This window comes from Thunnus albacares, chromosome 2 (assembly GCF_914725855.1).
Source record: "Thunnus albacares chromosome 2, fThuAlb1.1, whole genome shotgun sequence".
Classification (NCBI taxonomy): Eukaryota; Metazoa; Chordata; class Actinopteri; order Scombriformes; family Scombridae; genus Thunnus; species Thunnus albacares.
In genome coordinates, this window is record NC_058107.1 from 30,356,480 (window position 1) to 30,379,975 (window position 23,496).

Sequence of the window (23,496 nt, forward strand, 5' to 3'; positions counted from 1 at the left end):
AGTGGTCGACATTTTTCACCATTTTCTAACATTTTATGGACTAAACAACTAATTGATTAATAAAGAAAATAATCAACAGATTAATCGATAATGAAAATAATCCTTAGTTGCAGTTCTAGTTGTTTCAGACTTGTGTTAGGGGTTGTTTTGAGGACTCAGAGTAAGTGTTAAAATCAAGCTTTCCTTCCTTTATTAAAGGGTTTAGCTGTTACTGAAGGTTATATTGGACTCTTAATAAGTTTTCTTGTTGCTGTCATTCTGCGTCATGTGATGCAAATATACTGGTTCAAGGCTAATTTGATCTGCATTTCTGCATAACTTTGATTCATTTCTTCATGTGTCTTTTGCTGTCGCCATAAAGATTGATTAGTCATAACATAGAGAGAGGCGTTTCCAGAACTAGGTGAATATTTGCAGGTCATGCAGAAACATATCCAGGCAGCAGTACCAGTCAGTGCAGTTTGCTTTGTGCAGTGCACATTTATGTTGTTTCAAATCATAGTTCTGCAGGTGATTAGTGAATAACAATGTTCAGCAGATATCGTTTGAGTTAGTCGTGTTTTGCTCAATCCTTAAATCAATCTATTGTTCATCCTAGCCAGCTGTATGAGTTACAGTGTATATATATCCAAAACGAGTGCATCTGGGGTGAGCGAGTTTCTCCATTACACAGTCATTTCCCATAAGTGGGCCAGTGATTACCCCAGTTTCCTTCCCGGTCAGCTGGTACTTGTTGCCTGGTTAGACCGGGCTGTCCTGCTGGCTGCCTTCCTCCTGAGGCCTGAGGAAGGTTGACCCATCCGCTCTGTGTTCATATCACCGCTTTTAACACCTCCACCTCCCATCTCCTCGTGATAAAACCAGGGTTCTCCCTAAACTGGGTGATCAGGAGGATCTTTTTATTCAGCAGCAAATTGACACTAAACTTGCTGTTGATCAATTGAAGAGGAGTTTCTACTTCTATTAATAAAAGCATTTTGCTGTGAAACTCCCGGGGATAACCTTGATGGATTCTTAAATCGATAGCTAAGGGCATTAACTAAAGCTGAAAACATCCATGATCAATATATGCTTTGACTAGTTCAGATGTGAATCTCAGCACAAAAGAGATTTGTACTTGTGACACTAGTCGCTGCATTTAGGATGTTTTAAAATGTGTCACTTGTTGGTAGTACCGTAGTGGTGGTGGTGGTGGTGGTGGTGTGTGTTGTTGCTGTGGCTTTTCATCTCATTAGATCCTCATCCTCTCCCTCTGCTGGTTAGGTACGGTATCGTCGGGAGCACGCCTCGGGCCGCCAGCTGCCCTTCTTCCCACTGCTGGAAGACCTGATGAGGGATGTTTGTGACGGAGCTGCGCTGCTCACCGTGGTCCACTACTACTGCCCCGACCTCATGAAGCTGGAGGGTATGATGCGCTCGCTCGCACACGCTTTCCCCACACTGGCACAGACAACACCCTCGTTCAGGAGTCGGCCGCTTCACAATAATAATCAGTTCCCCCCTCAAAGAATTTTCCTGTAACGATCATCAAGCTTTCTTTGCTAACACATTGAATTCAATATCCATGTGTGATACTATTTTTGTCAGTTGCACATGGCTGGCCGTCCTAGTGCAGTCAGTGTGACATTTATAGCCATCAGGTCATTGAGTTGTGTCCTGATCTGACCCCTCACATGTGCCTGTCTAATCAGATATTTGCCTGAAGGAAGTACCCTCCATCGCTGATAGCCTGTACAACATCCAGCTACTCAGAGAGTTTGCTAACGAGTATCTGAATAAAAGTTTCTATCTGACAACGGAGGATATGCTCTACTCGCCTCTTGTGCTCAAGGTAGAATGACCGGCATACTGTGTTTTTCATAAATATGATAGAATTAAATATAATTATCACAAATGTAACCTTGCAGTACAAATATCTGACTGTTCATCATGCATCAGTGCTCTTAAACACCATTGTTCATCAGCATCCAAGTGTTTCTAATGTGTTCTCTCTCCGTGCAGCACAATGTGATGGTGTTCATCGCTGAACTCTTCTGGTGGTTTGAGACCGTCAAGCCAGAGTTTGTTCAGCCCAGAGATTTACAAGAGTTTAAAGACGGTAATTTTTGCTTTTCATACAAACACCAGCATATGAAAACCGTTTCATGTTACACAGTATGTAATATAATGAAACCAACATCCAGGGTTCTAGCGTTGTGAAGGTTGCTCAAAACATGAAGTCACCATTTAATTCTAACATTACATGAACATTTATTTTTAGATTGAACTTTTTTACATAATGGAAAAGCAGCAGATGATGAAGTATAATTGTTTTTGTGCCGATCTGTACCAGCCCTTTAAGTACATTAAATAACTCAGTCGTTGTAGAAAAGTAGCTTATTAAGCATCTTGTTGATTAAGAAACTGGTAGATTTCACCATTTTTTTTTTTTCTATCCCAGTCAATGTCCAAAACTTTCCTAATGACAGCCGACCTCAATCTCTACCTGCAATTTAATGATCTCTTTTCTCCTCTTTTTTTTTTTTTTTTTTGTTAGCTCGATCCATTGCTCAGCCCAAGTGTGCCCGCCCATCAGTGCCCATCTCCAACGCCACCAAGCGCAGCTTCCTGGCCAGCCCCGGCATGGCCGATAACCAGAGCAGCCCTGAAGTCTGTAACAGGTACTTCCTGCATCCCGAAGACTCTGATCCCCTGTAAGTCTTCTCTCACTTTCCTCCTCATTCCACCTCATCATGCTCCTGTCTCCTAAGCAGTTACAGTAGCCCTCAAAAGGTTGGGTAGATACGCAGCAGCGTCTGGTTTTTTATCCTCACACCGGCTTCTCCCTCACCAAATATAATAACGATATGCACACAGTTAACACAATTCTTGCATTGTCCTGTTTTGTGTGTGTGCGTTGTTGGCACTTGTTCGGGAGACTGAAAGTTTAGCTTTGCTCTTTTTAAAGGATTACATTGAACTGTTGGAATTTTTTTCATGCCACTACTTGCTTGTCTGTTGTGTAACCTGTGTGTAACGGCTTGATCTGTTCATCTGATTCTGATTTGATGACAACTATTTTGCATTTCTGCCAAAAAACCTTGTTGCTAGAAATCATGAAACACAGTGGAATATCACTTTGACAAGGTGAAAGTCGTACTGATTTCTTCTCTTTTTGGCTTTTAGTAAAGGGGGTCCTTCCTTCAGTCCCTCCCACCCGCTCTTGCCCCTCCGACAGAGGCAACAGAAGCAGCAAGGAGAGGATGGTGCAGGTGAGGACAACAGTTAAAGCCTTGAGTCTTTATTCCCTTTTATGCATGCTAACAAAAGATTTGGGTCCATGTTCAACTTGTGCTTTGGTGGTCGTCGGCTGCTGTTTTCATACTTCCTAATTGTCCGTGTGTGTGTTTTTTGGAAAGGTCTGAGAAACCGCTCCAACTCACTGACTCAGATGGACGGACAACCTCGAGGCTCTGTCGTCGCATGGCCCGACAAGAGGCAAAGGTAATAATAAACTTTATTTATATCACACTTTTCAAAACGGTTACAAAGCACCTTACAATAAAAATAGGAGATATATAAAACACAAAAGATTAAAGCTAAACATACGATGATAGATAAATCATTGAAAAACAATTTAACGTACCTGAACATTGTACAATAACACAAAGTGTCTGTTCTAATCTAAAAGAAGTGATTGTGTGCTCTCATCTCGATTTTGGAATAAAATTTGCATTCACAGTGGATGCAAATATTGAATTATTGTTACATGGTTACATGTCAGTCCATTTCTGTAAAATGTATTGTTATGGCAAATATTCCCAATATCAAATATTGCAAGCTCCCAAAAGTTTAATGAAGCAAAAAACAGGTCATACACACATACAAAAAAAGGCCCTAGTTGTAAATGGAGCTGTAATTTTTCATGTATATTTTGCTTGTTTTTACCTTCATGTGGATATCTTGGGAAACCTTGAGGGTTAAAATAAATCTATTATTACTTAAAGAAACTCTTTTTTTTTTTTTTTTTGAGTGAAAAACGGATGTTGAACCTTCATAACTTGACTCTCGTTATCCTTTCTGCACTTAAAGTATGCTGACATTGCACTTGTACCCAACTGAGTGTGAATGTCTTTGTTTTTATGGGGCAGGTCCTGACTGGATAACACATGTAGAAAATGTTTTTAACTTGTGTTGTGATTTAGTAATCTTGTCACAGTGATAAATATTGTGCTTAAAATTAGAAGTTAAATCAAAAGAAAATGGGGCCTAAATGGGAAATGTAATCAAACCTTGTACACTGTATATTTTAATATGTATATTATACAGACTTCATGAATGAGTTTCCAGTTAATTAATAATTTATAAATGTTCTCTTTGCTCTCTTTCTGCAGGCCGATGTCCACGCTGAGCCCCTACATGTTTCATTCAGCCACAGACAGTGATGCTGACATGGTTTCTGGTGACAGTGTGAGTCTTGCCCGCTCTATAAGTAAGGACAGCCTGGCGTCCAACGTCATCAACATCACGCCCAAACATCAGACTTCTGTCCACCAACCCACACAGGCTGCAATGCGCAGAGTCAACGGCCACGGCCTCCTAGGAAATGTCAACATTGAGGACGAGGAAGAAACTCCGGTAGCGGTTGCCAGGACTGATGCTCCCGCCATCTCAAAACAAGTTGATGGGATGCAGGCGACTGCCAGGGTGGGACCCAAACCTTCCACTGAGTCCAAACCTGAACAAGATAGCTTTTACCTAGAACCACTGATGCCTGCCGTGCTCAAAACGGCTAAAGAGAAGTCTATATGCCTAAACAAAGAGGAGGAGAGTGGTGAGGGGCCCCGGTCTTCAGGAAGGGGCTCTCTACGTCGAGGAGATGGATCTACATCAGCTGTTCGTAGGAAAGCTCCCTGCGGCTTGAACCAAACCTTTTCTCCTCCAGGTGAGGAGGCAGATATGTCAGAGGAGCCTCCCCAGGGTCCAGAAGGGTTCAGACCCACTGTCACTAGCAGTGTGGACTCCTCGTCCAGAGAGCCAGCTGGGGGTTTCTACCTGCATTCAGATTCTGAAGAACCAAAGCCTGTCCAGGGCCTTGACGCTGAGCTGGAAGACCTGGATGAGGAGGAAGAGGATTTGGACGAAGCTATTACAACTAAAGACCCCACCTGGCCCAGGAAAGCCTTTAATGAGGATGAAGAAGAAGAATCAGCCAAACTCCAAGAGGACATGAATGTGAAAGAGCACGAGGACAAAGACATGAATGGCTGCAGCGGTCGCTCCAGCCCGTGTCTCAGCGCTCACTCCCAGGCCAGCAGCATGGCCAGCGGAAGTGTGCGCATGACCTCCTTCGCCGAGCGCAAAGCCCAGCAGCAACGCTTTGGCAGCAACCATGACCTACGCTCCAGTGCCTCCAGCTCGCAAAGGACCACTCCAGATGGGTCGGAGAGCAGCGGGCCCCTGGCCTCCACCTGGAGGCTTAAAAGAGACCCGAGCCCCACCTCACCCATGGGAGGATGCAATCGCACAGGCGATGGTAGCGGCGGTGCTAATGTTCTAGCTTCTGAAATCGTCCAGCTCCGTATGCAGCTGGAGGAGAAGCGACGCGCCATCGAGCACCAAAAGAAGAAGATGGAAGTGCTGTCGGCCCGGCAGAGACAGAAGCTGGGTAAGGCAGCCTTCCTGCACATCGTGAAGAAAAGCGGTGGCAAGAGTGACACATTACCCAACCCGCTTAAGGCCGACCTCTCCAAAGACGAGCTCAATGGGGAGAAAGGAACATCAAGTAAAGATGATATGTGCGTAGATGCCCTGAGGGGGGACAAAGAGGTGGAGGGAACCACCCCGACAGGTGCCTTAGAAGCAGATAAGAAAGGGAACAGCGGAAGCTTCTATCTCGATGAAGAGTTGGACCTTAACGAGTGCAGCCGCTCCATCGAGCTGCTGAATGACGCCATCGGCAGCATCCAGCAACAGATGATGCAGCTGTCGCTCCAGCAGGAGATGTTGATGAAACAGAATGTACAGTCCCCCCCTGGTGCAACTCCGCCACCTCCTCCCTCCAGCGACAAAAACAGTAACTCTAAGGCTGGAGCATCCTTTCACTATGTGGAGCACCTCTCCAGCACTGGCACCGCCCCCACCAGGAAACCCCCCAAACTGACATCAGGCCGAAGCTCCAGATCCAAACCATCAGAGCTAAAGATAGCCAAGGAGCAGAGCCGGCAGGTCTCCAGGACCCTCACCCCCACCCAGAGTGGGTCAGAGACATTACCACACCTGAGGCAGTTAGCCGGGGGCAGGTCCCCCAGGACCGAGCAGCCCGACACTCCCAGCCCCAGAAACGCCCCAGCAGGAGAGACAATCGACAGGCCAGGCTCCGGCCACGTTCGGAGCGCCACTTTCAGGCTTCACGACGAGGCCAATATGCGTCTTCCGACACGAGTGGACCTGACGGCAGTGGCTGCCCCAGAAGTGTCCTTCGACGAGTGCCTGTCCAACACCCAGAGAGAGTCTGAGCTCAACTCTTCAGACGGTTCAGGAAAAGAGAACATACCATCAGAGGAGAGTCAGCGCTCCAAGTCTCATCTGATTGAGGTGGATTTGTCAGAGCTGAAGGCTCCTGAGGAAGACGCTGCTGAGGACGGAACGACAGAGGGAGGTGACGGAGAGAAGTCAGTCATGGGCTTCTTCTTCAAGGTAATCTGGATGAAATAAAATCACTAATCAAACTTAATTGAAATCCATTTATTAATTTTATTAATTTGTCAAAAATCATGACAAATTCCCATCTTGATTCAGTATCTTAAAATTAAGAACCTTCAAATTGCTTTTTTTTCCCCATCAGAAGAAATAATTAAATAATCATTGCCGTGTGACAAAATTTTCATCGATTTAATTTTCTGTGGCTCTAATTTATTATTCCTTTCAGCGCTAAATTAAAGACCGAATACTTAAATGCTTACGTTTTTATGTTCCAGGATGAGCAGAAGGCGGAGGATGAGCTCGCTAAGAAGAGAGCAGCGTTCTTGCTGAAGCAGCAGAAGAAAGCTGAGGAGGCTCGACTTCGCAAACAGCAACTAGAAGCAGAATCTGAGCTCAAACGAGATGAAGCCAGGTTACTAACTTTATTCATCTTTATAATTTGTATAATTTCCACAAACGACACAGTCGATGCTGATATATTCAAGTGTTTGATTTTAATACCAGACGGAAGGCCGAGGAGGACCGCGTGCGTAAAGAGGAGGAGAAGACGCGGCGGGAGCTGATAAAGCAGGAGTATCTGCGGAGGAAGCAGCAGGAGATGTTTGAGGAACAAGGTCTCGTAAAGCCCAAAACCCCCAAACCGAAGCAGAAACACAGACCCAAGTCTGTCTTCAGAGAGGAGTCCTCCAGCGATAATTTCTCCAAGTGCTCTTCTTCCACACGTAAGACGGTTACATCACTAGTCAGACATTTAGATAAAGCTTCACTTCTCGTGACACGTTTCAACATGTTGTGCTTCATTTGGTTTTTGTGTTTGAGGAACATTCACTGACTGCCAGTTATTTTCTGTTTTTTAATACAATGTCCTAGATTTGTTAATACCACTAATACTAACATTACTGAGACAAGGATTGTTACTTTGTCTTTATATTTATTTAGCAGTTGCTTCTTAAGTGACATTATATTTTTTTTACAAAAATACTAAAAGTGTCTTCTCCATTTGTCCTCAGCTGACACCCTGAGCAACACCCAGTCAGGATCCAGTCTGTCTCTGGCCTCCGCTGCCACCAACGAGGCTGACAGCGTCAACTCTGGAGGCGCTGGCTCCCAGCGGTAAGTTGCTCACAAACAAAGTACGTGTGTCTGTTCATGTTCATGAGTTGCAGTAAGTTATATGTAAAAAAATAAAAGATTCTCTGGTCCTTTTTGTTGAACGTGTCCTTCCTCTTGTGTGTTTCAGCTGCGACTCTGTGGAGTCGTTTCCTGGAAGTCGTAACAGTCGGACTGCAGAAAGAGACTGGGACAACGGCTCCACCGCTTCCTCCATCACTTCCATGGCTGAATATACTGGTGAGTTCACACATTTCTTTCTGTTGTTTTTTTTTTAATTTTCAGCTTTACTGAAATATCTAAACATCAAAACAAGCACAACAAATAGGACCTTTGTCTCTTTTTTCTTTCTATACTTTTTAGTCGTTATTTTAATATCACAATAACTTTTTAGTTTCTTACCAAAGTGGCTGTTGTCTGTTATTTTTCTCTTGCTTTATATGTCACATTATACACGGCTTTCCTTCTTTAGGTCCTAAACTCTTCAAGGAGCCCAGCGCCAAGTCAAACAAGCCAATCATCCATAATGCAATCTCCCACTGCTGCCTGGCCGGCAAAGTCAACGAGCCCCAGAAGAACCAGATCCTAGAGGTCAGTTCTCTGCTTCACATGGACCTACTTAATATCTGGTTTAACTCTTTATGTAAAAATCTCTGTAGTCAAGAATCTATGTGGATCAACTCTGTAATAGACAGTTTACTTCACTCTCAGTTACAAACTTTGATACTTCGGACCTGAGTAGTTGTTAGAATTTTCCTTTTTAGAGAGCTCACCATCTGTCAAGATGATTTTCCATCACAGTTTTTCTCTGACAGATCACCTTTTATTTTCCATTCCTTAAGCACAGAGGTGGAAACACTTTTCCACTCATTGAGAATTTATTTCCTCCGTTGCAGCAAATAATGTAACATGATCCAGTCAGGCTAAATGTCAGACACACTGTAGATGAGCAGGGAGTAACTAGCTAGCCTAGCAACAGTTAAAGCACCAAACAACACAAGATGTGGTGTCAGTTTGCTCATGCAGATTTTTTTTTTTGCTTCTCTAAGATTTAAACTAACATTCATGCCGGCTAATGTGACCAAATCGTACCTGAATTTCATGTTAATGCAACATTCTTTTCTTTCGTTCAACCTCTTTCTCTCACCAGGAGCTGGAGAAGTGCGAGTCCAACCACATGATGATCTTATTTCGTGACGGCGGTTGCCAGTTCCGGGCGCTCTACTCGTACTTCCCCGACACCGAAGAGATCCAAAAGCTGACGGGCACCGGACCCAAGAGCATCAGCAAGAAGATGATCGACAAGCTGTACAAGTACAGCTCAGACCGGAAGCAGTTCACCGTCATCCCCGCCAAGACTGTGTCAGTCAGCGTGGACGCCCTGACCATCCACAACCACCTGTGGCAGGCCAAGAGAGGTGCTGTGCCAAAGAAAAGCGGAAAATAGCGGATTTTTTTTTTTTTTTAACCCTCCGTCACCCGAATCATCTCTTCCCCCATCTTGCTTCTTCCCTGAATAGACTGCATTGACGCCCACAGCAAAGCTCGACGCCATGCTCGGTTTGGAAACCTACTCAGGAGAGGCCACGTTTTACAGACACGTGGTCATCTGTAGGTGGACCAAGGCAGGAACAAGGGAAAAGGGATGTGTGAATGTGTGTGTGTGTGTGTGTGTGTGTGTGTGTCACAGGTGGTCTAAGGGACTGGTGCTTGCAAAAATAAAAAAGAGAAACGCCGGCTGAATTCGCTTCTTCCCACCTGTGATCTCGGTGCGATCTGTTCAGGTTCTTTTTGGTCCGGCTCCATTTTTTTTTTTTTTCCTCTTATTTTTCTACAACGACCACGACTTAAGCATGTGGCTTTTTTTTTTTTCTTTTCTGTCTCTCTCATATGTGGTGGATGTTCCTTTTTTTACATCAAGTATTTATTAGTTCAGCACTGTCATGGTCGAGAGCTCAGCTGCAGCACGAAAATCCTTCCTTCTCTCTCTCCGGGAAAAAAAAAAACGCCTCTCCTTCGGACAAATTCGGACAAAAGGAAGGGGGGGGACGTATATATATATATCGGGGATTTCTGATGCTCTTTTCAGAAAAAAGCGGGACCTTTGTACAACCCTTTAGGACAGTCGGGGGACTGCCCTGCTGTCCATCAACAACAACAACAACAACAACAACAAATCTCTTCCCGCCGTGGACCGTCGGATCAGGCTGGCATTGCCAATTTTTGCCTCACCAGGGACCTCCAAAAAAAAAAAAACAACCTGCTGCTCTGAACTGTCTTCTTTTTCGTCACGGGGGGGAGGAGGGAAGCTTCTCCGTCTCCCCTCGGGACATCCGTTGGCCTTTCACGCATCGTGGTACTATCGTCTGTTTATTCGACTCGCTTTTTAAACTAGACGCTGATCGTATAGCACTGGATATGTGTATAGCAACGAAAAAAACCAACAACAAAGAAAAAAAAAAAAACGTTAACGACGGTCATTTTAAATACTTTTATTTGTCGAAACATCCTTTTTATTGAGGGTGTCAAAAGAGGGTGAATGATTAGGCTTTGGTACAGAAATGATGCTTTTTTTTTGTTTTGTTTTAGCTTTTTTTTTATTATGATTATTATTATTATTATTATTAAAGCAATGTGGTATAGAGTTTGAGCTGATGTTATGTGTTTTCATCATAACGGGGATTCTCTGATGTTTAGAGCTTAGTTGTGTTTTCTCTCTCCACTGGGCACTCTTGAATTGTCCTGTATAAAGGTGCACTCATGAACACTTGTCGACGGCTTCTTTCATGCAATGTAACCCCCCCACCCCCACCCCTCCCCCCTCCTCCTCCCCTCCGTCAACCCTCCCCCCTCCTCCTCCCCTCCCTTTAGTGTTTTTGTCGGCCTGTCCCATCTTTAACCACGAGAGCCGCACACCACACACTCTTGTTGTTTAAAGAGTGTCCTCGTGCTGCTGCTCTGTAACCGCTTCGAATGACAGTATTTGATATATTCACAAAGGGGGGGGGGCGGCGGGGGGGGGGTTTGTGTTTGTGGGTGGGGGTGGGGTGGGGTGGGGGGGGGGGACTGTGGTTCAGTTATGTACCAACATTAAAGAACATTCCTCCAAGGTGTTGACAAACACTGCCACTTCGTCTCTCTCTTCTCTCTGTCGTTCAAACATCAAAGTGCTTTTTTTTTTTTTTTTTTTTAACATAGAAACCGTTTGTTGGCCTCGAGAACAACCAGAAGTGTTGCACGAGCACTTTACTTTCTGTTTGTTGGGGGATTTTACCTTTTTTTTTTTTTTTTTTTTTTTTTTGAATGGGCATAAAAACTCTAGATGAGAACTAATTCTGCTGTTTTTTTCGCTCCCTAACAGTGTGAGAACTAAACCAAACACTAAAGATTTAATACTGAGAAGTAAAGCTGACGGGCCTCCGCTGATATGATACTACTGCTGTCTCCAAAAAAAAAACAAACAAACAAACAAAAAAACAACAGAATACTTGATTTCTCATTTGCTGCATTTGTTTTTGGGGGCTTTGGGTGGGGGGGAGGTGGTAGATCTTTAATTGTATGTGTGTGTGTGTGTGTGTGTGTGTATTTTTATGTTAACTAAAAGATTGTATTGGCATTTGTCACCATTTTTTGTTACACTAGTGTACTTTTCATCCTTGTTGATTTTATCTTTGATCCCATGCCATCTATTTATTTTAAAATGGAAGCACTGAAACAAACGGAATAAATTTTCAAGTGAATAAAAAAGTCACATTTTCATTTTTTTATTCTTTTCTCATGGCTTGATTTGTCCATTTGTGAAGACTCACTGTTTGTTTTTTCTGTCACTAGTGTCACAGATCTTTACACGGTAGCTTTACTAACACCTCAAATTGTAGGATTTATGTCTTTTCACAGATCACTTGAACACTTTTCTTAACGTTTATTAAGTTCAAACTAACCTCACAAGGTTTTAATCACCTTCTCAAAGCAAAACTGTATCATCCAACATGACGCGGGGTTTCTAATTCAAGCGATCCGAGTTGTCAGAACATCTTCAGGCCTCCCCTGGTGTTTCTAACCGCGTCGCTCTCTACCGACCAACTGGAACAACGGCTTCAATGCCTTAACGCCAGCGCTCATAAGCATAACCCATCTGCCATGACAACCGTGTTTTCTTTTTCACACCTGGCGGTTCAGGTGATCACAAGACAAACGATGCACTTATCACTCCAGCTCGAGTAAAGACTGTAGACCTGCAAGCCTGCGTTTATCAGATTGTCCACTATGAAGGGTAAGTGCAGTTATTCCCTGTTGATACTGGGTTTTTTTTTAAGGAAATCAAAAGTCAAAACTAACCTGATGGTTCTGTATCTCCACAGTTGTTGCTGTTCTCGCTTTGTTGGTGGTGAATCTGTGTTTGAGCCGTTGTTGTTACGGAGAAGGACCGATTTTATTGTGCCTGCAGATACCACAAGGTGATGACTCAAAAATATAAAGTTATTAACTTAAAGTCAACTTCATCAGTACAGTTTTCTGATTTAAATTTATTCTTACATCTTATAAAATGTCAAGAAAATCATTTTTTCCTTGATTTAATTCTAAATGTCTTGATGAATTTCCTCTATTATACACGCTGTAGGTCATTCAACTTAACCTGGGTGATGAAAAACCTTTTAAAGTACGTAATTGTAGAGTTTTACTGTCAGCTGATGAGCAAAATAAATTTTCTATTTAAAGTGTGATCAAATAAAATCTTTGTGACACTGAGCTGTACGGAGTGAAAGTTCCTGCGTATCTGAACACATTCATCACTCTTGAATGTGGTCAGAAATACTTCAGTCTGTTGATGTTTCATTGTGCAACATCACCACTAGATGGCATCAGAAGCAGGACTTTGTCAATAAATAAAAAAAAAGGATATATTAAACACAAGTACATTAGTGTTTGCTTTCTAAAAACGGTTCATATAGTTTGATTAACTTAATTATCCCAGAGGGGAATCAGTTTAGGCACAAAATTAAACATCCACAAAAAGAAAGGGGGGAAAAACAACCACTCAGTGGGGCGTTCAAGGCGCGGCGGACCCTGTCAGTAACTGCACACAAAACTACACAGCACCGTCCTGGAGGGTGTTAGTGACGTTAGACAGAAACTGTCCCTGTAGGTCACTAAAGTTAAAACACTTGTTTTACATCTGCTTTGCTGCAAGCTTCATTTTTTTTCTTGAATATTATACAATAGAATAAATTAAGTGTAATAAACAGCAGCATTTGGTCAGAAAACAGGTAGTGAATGCAGCCGTTTTCATTCTTTAATGTCAAGTTTCATACACAATAACACCTGAATGTATTGATCAGAGATCATTTATCTGTAGCTTTTGAAAAGTCTAAAAGCATAGAATTCAGTTCCCTTGAAAAAGGCCTTAGAAGGTCTTAGAAGTCTTGAATTTCATGTACAAAAGTGAAATATTTCTTCCTGCCTGCTGCAGGCAGTCATGTTAGATATAAAATGTCTTTGATTCTGATTGCAGGCTCTCAGGAGACGTGATAAACCTCGACAGATGATTGTGCTGCATGAAACTGTTTAATCCTTTTAGTGTAGTTTGAGTCAGAAGCATCAGATCTGTAACAAACAGTCACTACTATCTACAGTAACTAACTTCAGTTCATGTAGTTTATAACTGGTTCATCTGTTCATCAACTTTCTGCCACTTATCTGAGTCTAGGTCACGTTAATAAATTAATTATATTCGGGCTGCAACTAAAGATTATTTTCATTATTGGTTTAATCTAGCTGTCATTTTCCAGATTAATCGATTATTCGTGTGGTCTGTAAAATGTCAGAAAATTGTTAAAAATGTCCTTTACAAGTTCCCAGAGCTCATGTTTGCTTTTCAAAATGTCTTGTTTTGTCCGACAATAGACCAAAACCCAAAGAGAATTGATTTTATTATCCCAGACAAGTATGAAAACCAGAAAATATTCACATTTGAAGAGCTGGAACAGCGAATCGCTGATTAATTTTCTGTCGACCAATTAATCGACTAATGGTTGCAGCTCTAAATGACAAAAAATATGATTTAAATGTCAACAAACTCATGTACCTTATAAATATTTATAGGTCTTTTTGTCCCGATTGGTTTTCTGTCACTCTTTAAATGGTATGATGTGAAAAAGGTATTAAATTACACTCAATGTGGTGTTAAAAAGTCATGAGTTTAATTTATTGAACCCTGCAGAAACCCCGAATCACAACACTGTTCTCTTAGCTTTCAGCCCCGGTTATTCAACTCTGGTGATGATTCTGAAGGACGTCGGAGAAATTAATTCCACCGCGTTACGCAGCGACGACCTCACCTCTGTCACCAGGCTCAAGATCGCCGACGCCAGAGTCACGGGAGTCGCCGCGAGAGCCTTCAGCTCCTTTCAAAACCTCACCAGTCTCCATTTAGAGCAGAACCTCCTGACAGAGATCAGCCCGAGCTGGTTCAGCAGGCCCGCCGTCCTCCATGAACTCAACCTCACACAAAACCTAATTGAAGTTCTGAACGAGTCCATGCTGAACGGGTTCACTGGCCTCTCGAGGCTCAGTCTGAATAAGAACAGGATCAGAACTATTGATCCAAACTCTTTTAACCTCCTAACCAACTTGGCTGAGTTGGACTTGTCTGACAACAGGATGACGAAGGTCTCACCTCAAGTCTTCAGGTCTCTCAACTCCACCAGGATGAGACTCGATGAGAACCCCTGGGACTGTTCATGTGAGGCGGAAGAGTTTGTTGACTTTCTAAAAGGTTTGTGAAATATCAGACGGACGACAGTTTAAGTGTTTTTAAAGCACATTTAGAAAGTTTTATTTAAATTGTGGTGATGTGATTTTTGGATTTCAAGGTTTTATTGTTTAGTTTTTATGTTGAATGTCTTCTGCTCCTTTTATGTTTCTTTATCCTTTGACATCTTAATGTTGGAAATAAGTGGTTTCACTTTAACATGTTATCCTTTCAATTTTTGTTTTTGTGTCTGTAATCCATAAATATATCATGAAACCAGAAGAGTGAGGCTGTTTCAGGAGCATATTAAACAACAGTCAGGTGTCCATATGAACAGTGAAAGAGGTTTTCCTCGCTGTAATCAATCCTGTTCATACTGGCTATTAAAAGATCCCCTTACAATATGCTTTCAATGTAAGTGATGGAGGCCAAAACCCACAGTGTGTCATTTTGTGCAAAAATACATTTAAAAGTTTATCTGGAGCTTATATGAGGCTTCAGCAGTCTGAGTTAGTCATATCAAGTGGATATCTGACACATTTACAGTCTTTTTAGCATCAAATTCCCTCTTTGTGTTTCCTTGTTGAGCAGCGGTGAAAGTATAGTAACAAAAAGAGGAACTTTAGCACTAAAAAGACGAACGATGAAAGATGTCTACTTGATTTGACTTATTTGGACGCTGAAGCTTCATATTAGCTTCAGATAAACTTTAAACTCATTTTTGCACAGAAGGAGGACTGTGGATTTTGTCCATCACTTACGCTGTAAGTGCATTATGAAGGGATCTTCTAATGGTCAGTATGAACTGGAGGAATGATTACAGCAAGAAAAACCTGTGTCAGTGTTTATTGGGACTCCTGACTGTTGTTTTAGGACAGACTTGAAAAATTGTGAACTCGTCCTTTAAAGCTGCTTCTCTTCTCAGATCTAGGGAGCAGATCTCTGCTGGAGGAAGAGATGAAGGTGACCTGTGAGAGTCCTCCATCCCTGAAAGGTCGACCTGTGTGGAACGTGTTGGTGTGTGTGACGTCACCTCCACCAGGACCATCTGCTGGTATGTTTGGTTTCTCTTATCTCACTTTCTGTTTGATGTTTGAAACCTTTTTTTTAAAACCATTTTTTATCATCATAAGAATCATACTTACTCCAGTCCTTAAATAAATATATATATATATATATATATATATATATATACTATATGTAACAGGTGACACTTTGTCACAGAAGGAAAAGCACATGTAAATAATTGAATGATGGCTGAATTCCATTTAGCTGCTCCAGTTTCAGTCTCTTAATATTGTGCATGTCGTCTCACTGAACCACTCGGACTTCACTGCGCTAGCAGACTTGCAGACTTTGCGGACACGTTCCCGGGAAGCCTGCGAGTGCTGAGGGCTGTCCAAACCCACAATTCATCAAGTCGACATGACATGGGGCCCCAAGCGGACTTTCTGTAGACTTTCAGAGAGTCTGCTGGGGATGCAGACCTCCCATAATCCTCAGCAATATGGAAGTGATAATGTTTTACATTTTTGAGGGGATTTTTTTTTCAGTTTTGTTGTTTGTTTTGTTGTTTGTATGTTTATTGATATAGTGAGATGTATTCAGAATATTCACAGGCCTAAAGGCTTAATAACATAGATATTTGTTTATTATAATCTGCTAAAGCTGATGGGCAAAGTTTTTTTTTTTTTTTTCCATTTACTCAGTTGAGGATTTAATGTGAGAATAATGTTATTAGTGTTGAACAGTTTATATAAAGGCAAAATATCACTGAGTATTCTGACCAGATTTATTGTAGCTACTGTTTAAAGCAGCAGACTGACACATTATCATACATGCATATCAAAATGTTCAGAAAAACACTGAGTTACAGGGTCAGGAATTTCAACTGACGACAGTGAACATGTCATGTACATATAAAGGCCAAAGAATGGACATCTGGATTCAGCCGCTGTCATAGTTTACTGTGATATATGAACAGCGTCAGTGACACCTCTTGTTTTCCAGTTATGACAAGTCAAACTGTCTGCAGCGTGAGTTCAGTATCTCTTGTTTCCCCTCCAGGAACAGTTGTGACAAAACCTGCAGGAACAAAAACCTCACCCACCCATGTCCCTGCACCCACTTTATTGACCGGTACATTTTGTTCTTTTCATCCCAGTTTTATTTTATATCTAAAGCTGATCTAGTCAATATTTTTATTTTAACAGCAGATCAAATGATTATGTATAATGTGCAAAATTTTCAGCGTGTTGTTTTGGTTGTAAAGCAGTAACAGTAACACTCCCACTACCTGCTTAACATTAGTTATCAGCCAGCTGTTGAACATACTTGAGCAATTAGCAGCTTAAGGAACTGATATTGGATATTTAAGTCACCAGAAGGCCAGAAACACAACCCCAAATGAATGCAAATTTGCTAATGTTTAAATAAGCATCAATTTGCTAACAAGTTCATACTATGTGTTGTGTTTACAGCTTGTTGTGCTGCCCTCAAGTGGACAGAATTAATTACTGCTGCGGTCTAGTTCTTCATCAATACAATCAGAATATTGATACATTACATAGATTTTTATAATTTGTCTGCTGGTTAACAGCAAAAAAGATCTTCAGAAAACTTTGTGCTCTGTGAGAGTTTTCTAGTTGTTGTATGTGTGTTGTTGGTAACACTTCATTTTGAAGGTCCCTCAAGTTACACAGGAGCAACTTTTAGGAAATTGTTGAAAAAACATCCTGGAAATGAGTAGGAACATGAAGGATCCGTTAAATAAATTGTTCATAGATGCTAACTTATTATAGCATTTTTAAGAAACAACCTAATATTCTAACATATTGTTTGACACACTATTGAAGTTTTTTTTTTCAATCTGTTAAAGTATTATTGAGAATCTAATTTACTAAGAAGTTTTGAAAATTAAGAACAACAATTTAATCCACCTATAAATGCGTTTTGTTTTCCAAAATGTCCTAAAAATGAACACTTACACACCTGCAAATAATATAAAGTTAATATAACATTAAGGGACCTGTAAAATAAAGTGTTACTGTGTTGTTTCCTTCAGCAACTTCCATGACTTCACCTTCATCACCTTCATCATCAGTCACAGAAACTTCCATCCACCCTAAATCCTCTGACCTACCTGTACCTGACCCTGCAGCTACTGGAATCACTGGTACATTTAGTTCTTTGTGTCTCTTGTTTGATATTTGAAAAAACTAAAATAACACAGTCAGAATATTTCCTCTTGCATTTATAATTTATGCTTCATCTGCTCTTTCTAGAAACTCGTGTCACATTTCCACCACGACCTCCGTCAGATCCAAATATCGTCGGCACGTTCATCGCTGTGATCGGTATGTTTCGTTTTTCTTTTGCACATTTCTGTTTGTCATCAGAAACTTAAAAAAAAATAACCTTCCTGCTCCTCTGTAGTGGTCCTCTGCGTGCTGCTGTTTGTGGTTTGTATCCTCGCCGTGCTGTACAGGAGAAAACGCAACAGCAAAGCGGTGATGCCCGGACCTCAAAAAGAAGACGGCAGGTTGAGTCGTGCATCTCCGGGACTCTCTGAGAAGAGAAACTTCACTGGAAACAAACACGAGGACTCAGAGACGGGATGGAGGAGACCGTTTACTGGAGTCAGAGCTAAATCGGCAAATGCTTTGCTCTTCACATCTCCTTTTTGTGTGTTTGGGAAAGATCAAGCGACTTTACAAACTGCGATAGAGACTTCATCAAAAGACACAGAGATCCCATCTGAAGGAAAGCAGACAGCGGGGAGTGAAAGCGAAGCAGCAGGAGGTGTTGAAGCAGAAAATATCACAGATTCTACTGATGAGATGAAGAAAAACAAGAAACAAGCTCTAGATGAAGACACCCACTGTGTTTCTGTCAACACTGAAACGGTGCCTTATTTGAGCATCGGTACCGACCAGAACAAACCCGATGATTTCAACAAACAGTCCGCTGACAGTCAGGGTCAAAGGTCACAGGCGGGTAAAAGTATGGTGAGGATCTCCACCTGGCCTCCGACTGCAGTTCAGTGGCAGGAAAGATGCAAGATGAAGGAAGAAGAAGAAGAAGAGGAAAGAGCTGGTGAGTGTTTCAAGTTTCAAAGTGAGGAGAAGAAAGTGCAAAGCAAAGAGAATCCGTCGTTTTTTGACAAACGGGGAGTCAAAGCCGAGCAAACGGAAGAATTAACGGCTCTGACGCGAGACCCAGTTCTCTCAAAAGTCTCCGAGTTCTTAAAACCAAGTGACAAGACTTCAGAGTCCGCGTCAGATCATGTAAACAACTGCTGCTCCCATCTGAGCGATGCTCATAACCAGACTGATCTGAGACAAGAGGAGGGGGTCCAGGACTCAGCCGCCGCACCAGAGACAAGTAAGCTCCAAAAACCGAATCTGGAACAACTCAAACCCGCAGAAAAGCTTCCACGGAAGATCAGCAGTAAGAGCTGCGACAAGGGAGAGCTGAGAAATGAGCCAAAGCGACAGAGGGCAGAAACTAGAAGTAGAAGCTCGAAGGCTCCTTCTGACGGCGCCTCACCGGATGATGAGACCCTGCTGGATGGCAACGAGTACGCCTTCATGGACCTGCTGCATGAGGTGGTGCAGAACAACGGCCGCTGGACCAGAGAGAGGTGGAAGCAAGTCAACAAGCAGCGCCTCAACCAGCAGGGACAATAAGTCAGAGGCACTGAAGGAGTTAAGAGGTTGAAAGTTTTGTAAACATGACATCACATTACAATGTTGTAATTTCATTTACTCTTTAAGAAAAATGTTATTTGTAATCTTGTGAGATTAAATCAATGCTTAAAGGAATAGTTTGACATTTTGAGACATACACTAACAGATTGATGTGACTCTCATGTCTGGCAATTAAAGTGTTACTCCAGCGATTTTGTTTTGTCCGTCTACAAAGTCAGGGGACTCATAAGAGGGGGATTTAAAAAAAGAACGGTCAAAATCGAAGCAGCGAAGGCCAAGACATCCTGACTTTAAGTCTCTAGTTTGAGTCAAACAACAAACACTTAACGCTGGGGCCTACATTTCCCATAATGCAACATATGCTGCATTCAAGCAATGTCAGCAGAATAGTCTCCTGTAGATACATGAGTGATTTACTCATCTCAATCTTGGCAAGAAAGTGAATAAGAGTATTTCCCAAAATGTCAAACTATTCCTTTAACTGTGGGTGAATAATAGCATATAATATAACTAATACAACTAAATTGTTTATCTACATCTAGGAGCATGTGATTGTCCTCCTCATGTTGCTGTTTGACGATCTGAGATCAAATAAAAAGACCTTTTCATCCAGTGTATCTGGCTGCATGCAGCATTTATTTGTTCATATTTTATATATGGAGAAGTACACTCGCTTCTCATAAGAAATAGTACAAAATGGATCAACCCTTTTTTTTTTTTTTGACAATGACTTAAAAACATAAAAGTGGAGGTAAACATAATACGTGGGCTTTTGATAACACCTAGACGACATGCATGTTCCATTCATATAAATACACAGTATCAAATAATGGCTCCAATTTGCAAGCAGTTGACTTGATTATGGGTTTCTCTAGCCATGAGACGCTAAATGTCCTGCTAAATGTACAAAATGATCATTCTTGGCAAGCTGTATAACAAAACATGCTTTTTTTTAGTGTTTACAGTACATGCCCTCTTGTGGTATTGTAAGTACGGACAGTAGTAGATCTGAGGTGAACTGATTGTGGAGAGTTAAGATTTGTCAGAAGTGACGACCAAGGAAGACGTTAAATTAAAGGATCTGCACACTTATCGTATCCTCCGTATCACGGTCGCTCGCACTTCAACTCCTCAGCTCTCACACAGTCCTGTAAACTGACCTTTTATGAGGCGCCACTGAGCAAAGATCGGACCCTTTGCGATAATACATACACTGTAAAACATGAGAAATGCTTATGCCCGTTCATAAAGAAAACAAAAATCCAACACTGGCAGAAAACAATCCATCTGATATTACATCATCGTGACTATCGCTTCATATTCCTTTGACAGATAAAAATGGCACAAAGTAAGCTTTGCGAACTTTTACCTGCGAGGTAAATCAAAAACAACAAACGCATGACATGATACTGCACATTTGACTGTCTTTGCTTTCACAGGAATGAGTGAATACTGCCCACCGTGTTGTACAGATTCAGATTAAAGGGTCATGCTGTTATGCTCTAGACATCTCCGCAGAGCTTAGTGCAAAAATAGTTCAAGTCCTCTTTCACTGTTGTTGTTTTTTTTTTTTATCACACAGAAGAGACGGAAACAAAAAGAACAAAAATGGCAAACGATGAATATATAAAGTTACTATTTACAGTGATTAAACTAAAAGCTAAGAAATGATAATTCAACATTAAATACTGACACTGCCGTATACACAAGGTGTGGCCTGTACAACTCGGAGAGGAGAGAGCACTTCCTTTTCAGCTCAAGTACGTTCAAAATAGACTTGATAAGATTTGAACGTACCCGTCGCTGTCTGTGCAAAACGATTCTTGCTACCAGTCGTACTGCAACTCCTGAGGAGTTATGAAACTGGAGGATCACAATAAATTGACTTGAATGAATTCAAGTCGAGTGTAAAATAATATAAAAAAGGCTGATACTGATAGATATGAGAGTTTAAGTAATTCAATATTCTTTTTAACAAATATATAATACTTTCTGATAAAGATATCTTAAAAGGAATAACTTGACATTTTAGAATATAAACTTTTTTTGCTTTTTTGCCAAGAGTCAGATGAGAAAATCAGTACCACTCATGTCTGTGTGCTAAATGTGGAGCTACAGCCAGTAGCTTGTTAGCCTAGCTTAGCTTAGCATTGAGACTGAGAACCGGGAGAAACAACTAGCCCGGCTCTGTCTGAGGCTAACAAAAATCCACCTACCAACACCTCTGAAGCTCACTAATTAACACTAAAGTTATACAGCAGCTATTTTGTTGAATCCATATAAAAACTGAAGTGTACAAACGACACGTTGTGGTTTTACAGCTAGTTTGTGCTTCAACAATCTCGTGGTGGTGATGAGACTTCTTCCAGCCAATAAATAATTACAGCACATAACTCCCTGTAAAAAAAAAAAACCACAATGTTTTTTTTTGTTTTTTTTTTCACTCTTTGGCAAAAACTTATATTTACTGTACAGGAGTGTCAGTGGTATCAAACATCTCATCTAACTGTTGGCAAGAAAGTGAAGAAGCATTTTTCTCAAAATGTGAAACAATTTCTTTTACGTTTAGTTATTAAAGAGTTGTGAAACTTGTTAATAATATTACACTAACAGCAAATGTAACTAAATGTTACACAGCAAACTTCAATGGAAATTAACTTGGTAGTTTGTGTTGTGGGCGAGCCTGTATTATGAACATTAAATTAAGTTTGTATGTATTAATTTATCTGATGCACTTTTGGCACTAATAATTTCTTATTGGCAGATGTATTTTCATGATAAGCAAAAATCAGCAGGTAATATCGGCTCAGCCAACGTCTGTCAGACTTAAAAGAAAAGAAAAAAAAAAAATCACTGATATCACAAAATAGATGCTAAATGGCACATAATATATAAATCAAGATATTTACAAATAAAACAAAAATAATGGCACATACAGTAGAGCAGACATGGCATGGGACACTTAAAATAGTGAAATAAATTAACAATATTCAATTTTCAACAATACAGAAATCAGTTTCCAAAACACAACGACAGAGAAAGAAATGCTAATATGGCCGATAAAAGTGCCACTACAGTGTGTATATTCACAGATGACAGTTTGTCGTAAAAAAGTTTGTGCTCCTAAAGAAAGTGAAAATCCTGTCTGATTAGAAACGAGACACCAAACCAAACAGACTTTTGTAATAAATTAAGAAAAGTGCACGTTACTGTAATTTCATGGTAAATGCTTGAATTGCGAGAATTTCACGCATCTACGTGCATCTTTAGAAAACATGATTGTTGATAAGATGTGAAATCAAAAGACGTGTGTGTGTGTGTGTGTGTGTGTGTTGGGGTTAATGCTCCTGTCAGCGCCCCCTGACCGCCGGCGCTGGCGTAAAGAGCTGGAGCTGGTCCCCAGGCGCCCGCTGCGGCTGCCATAGTGCTCCTGGTGTAGAGGATGGGTCAAATGCAGAGGACGAATTTCAATGTATGCGAGTGCTGCGAAATGATCATAAAGGAATCTTAAAAAGAAATTAAAAAAAAAAAAAAAGGGTGTAGTTGCCCCGAGATTCTGACCAGGTGTCAGTTTTGTGAGTTTTGCAGGCGGAGGGGAGCTCGGCCTGAGTCGTGGCACGAGGGCAACTTCACCCCTGAGCGAAATATGTCGAGTGAAACGATGACTTCATATCCCGTATGTGCACAAAAACACCTTCTTCTGACTGTCTTCGCAAACATCTATCACATCTCTCAGTCCTTTGGTTGGAAGGAGGGAGTTGTTTCCAGTGCCTGTTTGTCACTTTTAAGATACAGTAGGTGTGCGAGAGGGGAGTCGGGGGGGGGGGGGGGGGTGATAACGAGGCACTCTTCATGCATCCACCTGTAGCAGCTCAGTGGGGAACAGCAGGTCTCTCAGGGCCGTCCTCTAAAATGCAGACACATAATGCACATTCACTTATGGACAGCTGTTCTTCCTTTCATCTGTGAGACAGACGAGCTCCGTCCGCCTGGGCGGGGCTCGGAGGTTTAAGGGTCAGGGTGACGAGGACTGGTAGGGGAGGGGAGGGGATGGGGGGGCGTTTTCAGAGGTGAGTCTCGTCTCTTGTCTCTGTGCCAAAGTCCTGCTGGTTCCTCATGCTGCGGGTCTGCCCCACCTGTGAGTCCTCGGGCATGTGTGCCAGCGGGTCGGACCGGATAATGTACCTGCAGAGACAACATGGACATGATCTGGTGCAGGTGTGACATGAAGGTTTATCTTTT

At 41.7% G+C, this 23,496-nt stretch overlaps 3 protein-coding genes across 12 annotated transcripts in view; 2 read left to right on the forward strand and 1 right to left on the reverse strand.

The window, feature by feature from the left end:
- Positions 1 to 11,274, forward strand: part of camsap1b (calmodulin regulated spectrin-associated protein 1b) — a 29,213-nt gene extending 17,939 nt beyond the window's left edge. The window contains exons 6-18 of one of the 2 annotated variants that reach the window (XM_044330065.1): positions 1,264 to 1,405; positions 1,692 to 1,831; positions 2,002 to 2,098; positions 2,537 to 2,693; positions 3,166 to 3,251; positions 3,399 to 3,483; positions 4,374 to 6,678; positions 6,960 to 7,096; positions 7,189 to 7,406; positions 7,695 to 7,797; positions 7,925 to 8,034; positions 8,267 to 8,385; positions 8,945 to 11,274. In XM_044330065.1, coding sequence (XP_044186000.1) covers positions 1,264 to 1,405; positions 1,692 to 1,831; positions 2,002 to 2,098; positions 2,537 to 2,693; positions 3,166 to 3,251; positions 3,399 to 3,483; positions 4,374 to 6,678; positions 6,960 to 7,096; positions 7,189 to 7,406; positions 7,695 to 7,797; positions 7,925 to 8,034; positions 8,267 to 8,385; positions 8,945 to 9,241 — 3,996 coding nt within the window. In that variant the 3' untranslated portion in view covers positions 9,242 to 11,274. The remainder of the gene's footprint in view (positions 1 to 1,263; positions 1,406 to 1,691; positions 1,832 to 2,001; positions 2,099 to 2,536; positions 2,694 to 3,165; positions 3,252 to 3,398; positions 3,484 to 4,373; positions 6,679 to 6,959; positions 7,097 to 7,188; positions 7,407 to 7,694; positions 7,798 to 7,924; positions 8,035 to 8,266; positions 8,386 to 8,944) is intronic. The other variant, XM_044330066.1, reaches the window with a different exon arrangement.
- Positions 11,275 to 11,371: 97 nt separating this feature from the next.
- On the forward strand, positions 11,372 to 22,091 carry LOC122966053. 3 transcript variants are annotated; one of them, XM_044330075.1, is made up of 8 exons: positions 11,372 to 12,067; positions 12,156 to 12,251; positions 14,045 to 14,569; positions 15,471 to 15,599; positions 16,637 to 16,684; positions 17,610 to 17,720; positions 17,830 to 17,901; positions 17,981 to 22,091. In XM_044330075.1, the coding sequence occupies exons 1-8, from the start codon at positions 12,061 to 12,063 to the stop codon at positions 19,231 to 19,233; spliced, it is 2,241 nt and encodes a 746-aa protein (XP_044186010.1). In that variant the 5' UTR covers positions 11,372 to 12,060; the 3' UTR covers positions 19,234 to 22,091. The 3 variants fall into 3 exon arrangements, with proteins under 3 accessions (XP_044186010.1, XP_044186011.1, XP_044186012.1); XM_044330076.1 differs by having other exon boundaries at positions 17,649 to 17,720; XM_044330077.1 differs by lacking the exon at positions 16,637 to 16,684.
- kcnt1b (potassium sodium-activated channel subfamily T member 1b) overlaps positions 19,872 to 23,496 on the reverse strand; it is a 75,258-nt gene continuing 71,633 nt past the window's right edge. For all 7 annotated transcript variants that reach the window (XM_044330068.1, XM_044330067.1, XM_044330070.1 and 4 more), the window contains one exon: positions 19,872 to 23,439. In XM_044330068.1, coding sequence (XP_044186003.1) covers positions 23,319 to 23,439 — 121 coding nt within the window. In that variant the 3' untranslated portion in view covers positions 19,872 to 23,318. The remainder of the gene's footprint in view (positions 23,440 to 23,496) is intronic.